The sequence below is a fragment of the Chanodichthys erythropterus genome, chromosome 3 (assembly GCF_024489055.1).
Source record: "Chanodichthys erythropterus isolate Z2021 chromosome 3, ASM2448905v1, whole genome shotgun sequence".
In the NCBI taxonomy this organism is placed as follows: Eukaryota; Metazoa; Chordata; class Actinopteri; order Cypriniformes; family Xenocyprididae; genus Chanodichthys; species Chanodichthys erythropterus.
Genome location: NC_090223.1, coordinates 24,516,013 through 24,525,424, shown reverse-complemented (window position 1 = coordinate 24,525,424; position 9,412 = coordinate 24,516,013). Strand labels below are relative to the sequence as shown.

Genomic DNA, 9,412 nt, shown 5'->3' with positions numbered 1-9,412 from the left:
TAAGTGAAGTTTTTATGTTTTAAACATTATACATTACATTATTTGTAATGTTATGAGAAAAGAACTGAATAAATGTTGTGCGTTTTTCTTAACACTCAATGTAGAAAATTGAAAAACAAAAAGGTGTTCACATCTCTAAGAGATTATGTATCTTGACTTTGTGCCTCCAACAGTTCATGGCAGCTGTAGGCGGATAAATCATACAATGGTTGTTATGAGGGTGAGCTTGGGCCCCCATGCACATCACCATGGTAACCCACATGGACTGAGGCTAAACAGAAACGTTCAGTCTTTGAGTCGAACATCATGTGATGAAAGTAAAGCACGTCAGCTCTGGAGTCTTGTGATCCAGGGATAGCAGAAGGGCAGCTGGATATTAGATATAGATATATTAGATATTATTTGGTTAAGAAAATACTGAAAAGGGCTACTGCTCATTTAAATGCAAAACAAATACCACTCCAAGCTTTTAAACTTTTGCGTCAAGGGACAAAAATAATTGTGGTTACACAAGAGTGCAAAACTGAATTTCACATTAGATAATCACAACATGCTCTTGGGAAATTTTGAGCAAAATTACTAAAATCACTAAAGGGTGGCGTGAAATTATTAACTTGTACAGTTAAATCATATAAGAACTTGAAGATTTATGGTCAAAACTAAAGTGTAGAGTTAGAATAGCTCTAGAGATAGTAGAGATAGAATAGCTACTATAATAAAAGGTGAAAAGTAAGTCACCAATGCTGAATTTTAGTGTTGATTAGTTACTGAAAATCATATCTAGCTCATGACTGTCAGATATTTGTTTAAGTCAAATGTATGAAATGCTTGAACGTGAGCATGGCCATGTTTGCATGTGACTGTATGTACTTTAGGTAAAATCTATAAATAATGTTAAATTATTGCAAATTAATGCCCATATAGCATTTTCTTCCCGCTCCTCAAGTGTTTTTAAATTATATATATCTAACATGCTTGCATAGCGTTCTTCTTAAAATATTAACACATTTTTCCCCATGTGATGTCTGTTTTTTATATTGCACTTTTATAGTATGTCACCACACAGTATTTTTTTTTTAAATACATAGTATTTTTTGTTATTTTCACTTCTTTGAACAACTTAATTATCAGTAACTTGAATTGATATTTGAGTTTGATGTTTTGATAGCGTAGGCCTATGTTTTGGTAATAAAATAAAATGCTATATATTGCAAAAAAAAAAAAAAATAACTGTTTACTTACAAATCAATACATAATCAATGTCTTCACCCACAAATCTTCCTTATTGTTGGATTAAGTATATACAAATGCTAAATAAATGGTTCATGGTTCATACACTGCCCGGCCAAAAAAAAAAAAAAAGTTGCTGTTTGGATTTAAATAGGCAAAAGTTTAAAGCTGCAGTCCGTAGGTTTTTGCCTCTTTGTCGCCATCTTTGTTTGAAACCTGCAAGTGCAGTTATTTGTAGAATTATCATCTTTACGTGGGTTGTGCATCAGCACGTCTCCTCAGCGCGGATGAATCTAATGTTTGCTGTCAGTCACTACATCGGTGTGGAATCACAGGTGCAGAATCACAGATTGTAGTGTTGAAGTATGACCAATATAAGAATTTTCACCAGAAAATATCATCTGAATAAGTAACAAATCAGACTCTATTGTTCTGACCAACTGAGAAAAAGCATTACAATAAATCGCGCTGCCAATGGTGATTAAATCTAACGATCACTTAGCTCATATCACATCAAACCAGGCAAAAAAATTATTGTTATACTTCTCAAATTGTTAATGTTAACAAGAGTATTGTCAGACTTAGTGTATTTAGTGTGTATTAGCGTTACCTGTAGATTTCAATTTCTGTACAGTCTAATCTCTATTTGTCCATTTGTCATTCCATACAATCCGCCATCAAAATTATTACTTTAATTATTGCATTGATGCTGTGAGAAAAGGCTATAAATGATCCGCCACCTGCAGTATCCTCACCATAGACTGCATGAGATCCTTGCATGTGATTTAGCCTACTAGCTCTGACTCTTTCTTTATGTAAATAGATGTGACATAAAGGCGCAAAGACGAATGGCTGCATGCTCGAATTTCCTGCGGAAACCTATCTGTACCACCCGAATTAGAAAACATTATTACAAGCAATTCCAAATCATTATTGATTATTATGTTTCTAGCATGTTATATGTTTGGTAACAGTTCTTCTAACCCTAATTGATGGAGTGTGGAAATAACATCACAACATTTATTTCCATCAAGAGGTGCATCTTTTTTGGTCAAGATCTTGTATTGACAATGCAAGAGGTGAGCACTCTGTAAAGTCTACTCCAGCACAACCCAAAGACTTTCAATGAATTTAAGGTCTGGACTAAGAGGTGTTAATTCATGTGTGTAAACCATTCTTCAAGCTCCATCCCGACCATTCTTTCACAATTTGAGCCTGATGAATCTTGACATTGTCTTCCTGGGCTGGAATATGGCCATGATGTGTCTTCCGACATGGTTGTTAAAGAAATGAAAAGCTACTCACTCCATCAATCAGGGTTAGAAAGAACTGTTATTAAACATATAACATGTTAAAAACATAATAATCACTGCAATAATGATTCAAACATTTACTTTTAAGCATTTACTTAAACACAAACAGAGACTTTTTGTGGCAGGGCAGTGTATAATTAACTAAATATTCTTATCCACGTTATACTCTGCACTCCTAAATAATGGTCTCATTTTTACTTCTGATAACATCTCAGAAAAAGTTGATAATTAAATGCAAACATACTGAGACCTCCAGTATTTATCAAAAGCTATGAAATAACAGCAATGCCCGCCCCCTGGACACATGTTCACACTTTTTAACAATTTTGAACTTCATTACTAATAAACTCTGTAACCTGCTACCGACAAACCTGCTACATAACTCTATATTTGTCCCATGCATTATTATCAGAGGAAGTTTAAAGAGCACCAAATTAAACCAAACTTCCTGCTAGTGCTAAAGAAAACATACAGAGAGATGGAGGCCTACTCAGAAGAACAAGCAATGAAGGAAATGCAGATTTCATTTACATTTAGTTCCTTACAAAAACGTACTATGGTATAGTAATGGCATCCAATTACCATATTCAAAACTATGATGACACAACCAATGTGCCAAACTACTAGATTTAATAACAATTGTACCTTTTATTACTTTCAATACATCTTTAAAAGAACATACTAGACATAACATGCATCATTGCTGTGAGAAATGTTAAATTACTTCATAAAACTAAAACCACATTAAATAATATTCATTCCGTATATTAATATAGTCATTCCATGTCAACTCAACCAGAGGTCCTCAGCTAAAAATTGATATTTTGATCTCTTTTTTTTTTTTCTGGTGAAAGAAATACATAACTGAAGAATAAAGCCAAAATACTGTATTCCATATTTGTTTTCGACCATTGAATATGGGTAAAATACAACAAATTGAACATGGAGCCACATTGAGATCCCCATATCTATGGGACTGAACCATACAGGGCCTTCAAATTCAAGATTTCAAATGAAAAGTGTGCTAATAACCAGCATCTAAAATAATATTGAGATATCTTTAAAACTTTCTGAGTTACAGGCATGCAAACTCTGGAAAAGGGATATTTATGACACTCAGACAGGTATGTTCTATGCAATTGTGTTGATAGAAAAACACAAGATATATTTCTAGCATTAACATTATTTGTTGTTCAGATATTCCTCTTAAAATTAAAAAAGTATCAGATGTATGCAAAGTGACCCACATTTCGTTTTGGCCACTGAAAATGTTTAATTGACCAATTTACTCATGGAGCCGCATTAAGATCTCCATATCTCTGGGACTGAACAATCGAGGGCCTTTAAAATGAAGTGCTTTTTCCTATTTTGAACCGTCACCATTGGTATATAATGAAACAAAGTTTGCTTAAGTCAACAGATTTTACTAAAAGACCTACCAATCTCTGCGTAAAAATTTGTGATTTGGCTCTCGTCACTCGTCTTTTTTCTTTCTTCAGAAAAAAATATGAACAAAATCAAAAATTTGAGCCGGGGAAGTTTGGTTGATTTGAAACTGAATGACCCAATCACAATGTCAACATCTATTTATAACACAAGGTATTGGAAATATGTTCAAAAGAATAATTCCTGAGATTGATTTCAAATAAGCACTAGTGAGGGAATTTAACCAAGAGGAAGATTTGACAAGCAGATTTAATTTTAGAATAAGAGATTAAATAAACTTGAGTTGCTGCTTTATTGATTTCCTCAAATAACCCAGAGAAATGTGACCTTGAACGAGGAACATAATATACTTTTTGATAAAAACCCCTGCAGAAGTATTGACTAAATCGATGAGGAAAATGTTTCTCTGGAGACTGTATTCTGTGAAGGTACAAATCACAGCTTTGGGGAAACAGGGACTATTTAACAGAGATCTGACACATCCGTGTTTACCAGATAATGCACATTTAGAGTTCAGTGAGAGACATTTATAATTATCACACACTTCTGGTCCCAGGATGCTGAAGGTACAAACTAAATTCCATTACTGGAGTGTGGAATTCTTGTCTTAATGGTAAAGAATTTGTTTTTTGTAAACAAAAAGATGCTCATAAAGAGAACAAGTCACAGACGACAGAACCTGTTTGAGTTCTACACAACTGCAGAGCAGAGAGAAACATGTGATCCACTTACAAAATTACATTTCACACTCTTCGTCCTGCATGTTCCACTACTACACCTGCAAGAACAGGCCACTGCTACAGCTGTTGAGACCGGGGCTAGTTGTCACAATACTTACTCCAGTGAATAGTTTCTGTATAGGAACATGTCTTAAAGTAATGGTTTCAAACTCTTTTTTGAACAATTCTTGCCCAGAAAAACAGGAAAACATGGGGAATGTGACAATACATGGTAGAAACCTGCTGTTCATTGACACTGATTTGAGAAGATTTTTAGACTTCCTGTAAAAAAATATTTTAGGGTTAATTTAAAGTCACCATGAAATCAAAATTGACCATTCTTATTTTTTAACGGAATATTTAAGTACTTATTATAAATGATTTATCTGTGCAAATCATTTTTTTTTTATTCATGTGCTCTTGTAATATTTAATCAAAATGACTTCCCCTCCCTCTTGCAGCAACATCTCTTCTCTCCTCTGATGATGTGTTTACTGGCGTGAGGGCGGGGCAACCTGTCACTCACAGGAGATCCACCAATAGCAAACCACAACCATCAAATCAATTCCCAAAGGACAAAAACAAATCCCGCCCTACATTAGTTCTTGCTCAAGAAGCCGTTTCACTCAAATGTATCTCAAATATTTCAAAATGTAGCATATAAAAGGAATTTAATTGGTTTTCAGATAAATGCAAACAGCAAATCAATAAAAGAACACTAATGAAACCACAAAGACTGAGGTTATAAAATCGATTTTGGCTAAATTTGTTTTAGACACTGGCATACAGTCAAGAGTCAACTAAAAAAATTAAGGTAATTTCACTTAAAGGTCAGGACAAAAGTTTCCACATGTTTTAAATCATTATAGTTATAAATGTATGCAATTTATTAATTATAGTATTTGTTGGCCAAAACAATGGTTTGCTATTTTGCACGTTAACTTACTCATTTATTTTCATTTAGGCCCATTTATCTATTTCTTTGCAGTCTAATGAAAAGCTTAACTCATACTGTTTACTTGCTAGAAAGTCTTGGGCTTGCTAGAAAGTCTTGGGCTGATATGTTACATGTGACAACTTGCCCCGTGTAGTATAATAACAAGCTCCGTAGTCAAGTCAGCGTGTGTTCAATATGAAATACATTTTTTTTTTTTCTTGAGCCACATATACCTAACTAGCCAGCCTCGGTCATTTCATTAAAATAAAACACTCTTGTTCTGAGAACACGTTCAATTTAAATATATTTTAATTATATAACGTTAGTTGACTCTTGTTTGCATGTATGCAAGTTGTTTACCCAACAGCAATAAAAAAAATATAATAAAAAAAATATCACCTGCTGATAGCTGGCGTCCTCCGGTTTAAAAGTGTTATCAACCGCCTGGAAATTAACATTAAGATGCGGGAAATTGTGCAGCCAGTAGGTCCACCATGGGGCAATGTAGTCCTGGCGCGATGAGGCCATCCCGGGCGAGGAACTCAAGCACACCGCTGATCTCTGGAGCGCTCCGGTTATCCTCACTCTTCACTCTATTAAAACACCAAACACAACGAAGATCCGCCACCCGAAGACGAGACACGATGACTACACAGGGAAACACCGCACAAAAGTATTTCCCCTAGCTCTTTTCGCTTAAAAGGATGCATAACACAAGAGTTGAGTGTGTGAGTGCTCAGCTGTGACCCCTTCAAAGCTCCCTGACACTGACTGACTCCACGCGTCTCTCCTGCGACTGCGCGCACCACTCGCGCTCAGGGAGCGAGCGTCGACGGCACTGATCACTCGAGACAAGTTGTAAACTCGTGTACAGCAGTTTCAAGAAAAATGTAGCCTAAGGAAGCCCATTTCGCCACATAAGAAGAAAAAAAAACATGCTTTGGTAAATCATAGCCTTATTAAGACAAGAAGTCATGACTATTATGAAATAAAAAGATATAATAATTTATTATTATCATAATTTGAACTTTTTACATGATAATTATGTCTCATAATTATGACGTCATAGTTTCGATTTTTTTTAATCTCATAGATATTACGTTTTAATCTCTTAATTATGATTTAGTGGCCCAGTTTCACAGACAGGGTTTAGATTAAGCCAGCATTAAGCCTTAGTTCACTTAGGACATTGAATAGCTTTTATAAACGTGCCTTAGAAAAACAAACAAACAAAAAAAACATTACTGGTGTGCATCTTGAGACAAAACAATGGCACCGACTACATAGTCTATTTTAAGGCATATGCCAGTGTAAGTTGTTTTCTGTTGAAACAGCTCAAACATGCCTTTTAGTTTTGGATTAGGCTTAAACCCTTAACTGTCACTTCCATTTTTGGGAACCAGACCCCAAATCTTGAATTTTTTTTTTTTTTTACAAAACTGCTCTACTCTAAAACTGCAAAGAAATCAAAGCTAAAATCTAAAATCTAATTAAGTAGTGTTTCAAATTTTAGGTTGATATCTCAAGAATTTAGCTTTCTGTAAGAGTTTGATATGGCACAGAACCAGATTTTTTTACTATACCATCCAGGCTCCACTTTTCCATTTCCATATAGCCTATGGTTTGAGTGACCTGAAACATTTATTTCCATAATGTTCATACCATTTATGAAACTGACATCCTATTCAGAAGTAGTATGGGCAAAATGGCAGTATTTGGTCTGAATTCAACCTTTAACAAACACATAAAAGATATGCAAAAGAACAAGATTTTTCATTTTCATTGATATTTCAAAATAAATGCCTTATGAGTCTGAAAATATTGTTGTTGCAAAATGCGAATGAATACATTACTGTTCCTCTGTCATTTGTCTTGAAAATCAGAAAACTACAAATATGAAACCATTTGCTTTCAAATGATATATAGTTTGTCAATATTATTTTAGGTTTAGACTAAGATATTATTGTTTTAATAATTGTTGGTGATAATAAATCTTCTCTGTGAAACTCGGTGAGTATGTCTTAATTTTGACTTTTTATCCCATAATTTCAGCTTTTTATCTCAGAATTATGTTACAATTATAAATAGTCATAGTTATGAATTTTATGTAATAAAATTATGCACTGTAAAAAAAAAAGTACAATAAATAAAATGAAAAATACGGCAAAATATACTGTATATATAGATATGAAGGAATTTTCCGTATTGTTTTTTGTTGTTGTTGTTGTTTTTTACAAGTATTTTATCTGTATTTAGAATTATGCAATGCAGTGTTGTATTTTAGGGTTAATGGAAATTTCCGTAAAATTACTGGACGATGTCCTGGTAGAAAATCATTCCACATTTTTTTGTTTTTATTTTTTACAGTGTGACATAAATTATGATTTAGTATGTTGTGACTTGTTATGACATTAAAAAAAAATCATAATTATTTTATTTACATATAAAGCGAAAATAGGCTTCCATAAAACGTGTGTAGTTCCACAATAATAATAAAAAAAAAATGTGTAAAAAAAAGTGCTACCAAAAATATCAGAAGAATAGGCCTACTGTCAAAAAACTCACATACAATCAACTAACCACAGACAAATGTGTCTGTAAGCCTATACATGGAAAAATCTATTATTTCATACTCATTTAAAACGTGCCTCATTCCAAAAGAAAAAAAAAAGAAAAAAAAAAGAGAAAAGGGGAAAAAGCACCTGACATTTATGTCAAAGTGAAAACAATTCATAGCCAGCCAAGAGATAGTGCCATTAACTCTTTCACTCTTGTTCAATATTGACATCTGGTGGACAGAAAGGGCATTTCACAAAATATTTTTCCTATTCCAGGGTTTTCAACCCTTTCTAAACCAATGACCCTTTCATGTCCCCAAACCGTGTTTATGACCCACTATTTATTTTTAAAAACGGTGTTTAAATGCAGAGTACTACACTACCCACAATGCTGAAACAAAATCCACCAATCACAGAAGTTGCTGTTACTATGGAAACTATGGAACCATTCAAAACCTGTTTAAATATTTGTACATTTCTGAAAAAAAAAAACCCTGTATTTTATACATACAAAAAACAGTTTAGTCCTCTTAAGGACAGAGGTAACAAAAAGTTGAGAGAATGCACAGGAAACCTCATCTCCAGCACCACCACCAACAACATTTCACCTCAAATTTTATTGACAAAGGAGGGAAAAAAATGGACACACAAAATACTTCAGGAGGGAGTGAGGCCAAAATAATTAACAAAAGACTCATCTAATATTAAATATATAATTAAATGGATTGCGCAGTCAATAACAACCCTGATTCACAGAGATGAATTGCACCATTAAAAAGTTCTGTACATTTGTCTTGGAAAGCTATAAAATGAATGGAAAATATGTATGAAATTGGCAACATTAAGACTGGTGTTACTAAATAATGAATTAAGGTTATTAGGCAAAAAATACTACTTTAATTAAGCATGCTGAGCACACACATTTATTTAAATAAACCTAATAATATTATTTTTTAATGACACTCCTTATGTTATAAAATGCTGTAATAGATGTGGGTGTTCAATTATTTGCTGAGCCTGTGATCAGGTACCGAGAGGTGGCAGTAGCACATTACAAGTCAAAGAGAATAAAAAGATAAGAAAAGTACATAGTGAAAGACCATGATCTCCAACAACCCAATGTGCTGAGAAATTAACATTTTACCGTTTTTTTTTTTTGTTTGTTTTTTTAATTAAAGCACATGTCCATAACATTACAATCTGTGGTGA

The 9,412-nt window shown here is 33.6% G+C and overlaps 1 protein-coding gene across 2 annotated transcripts in view; it reads right to left on the bottom strand.

Moving 5' to 3' along the window:
- The window catches only part of ttyh2l (tweety homolog 2, like), a 45,360-nt gene extending 38,990 nt beyond the window's left edge, over window positions 1-6,370 (bottom strand). For both annotated transcript variants that reach the window (XM_067372314.1, XM_067372322.1), the window contains exon 1: window positions 6,045-6,370. In XM_067372314.1, coding sequence (XP_067228415.1) covers window positions 6,045-6,173 — 129 coding nt within the window. In that variant the 5' untranslated portion in view covers window positions 6,174-6,370. The remainder of the gene's footprint in view (window positions 1-6,044) is intronic.
- Between the last annotated feature and the right edge of the window lie 3,042 nt (window positions 6,371-9,412).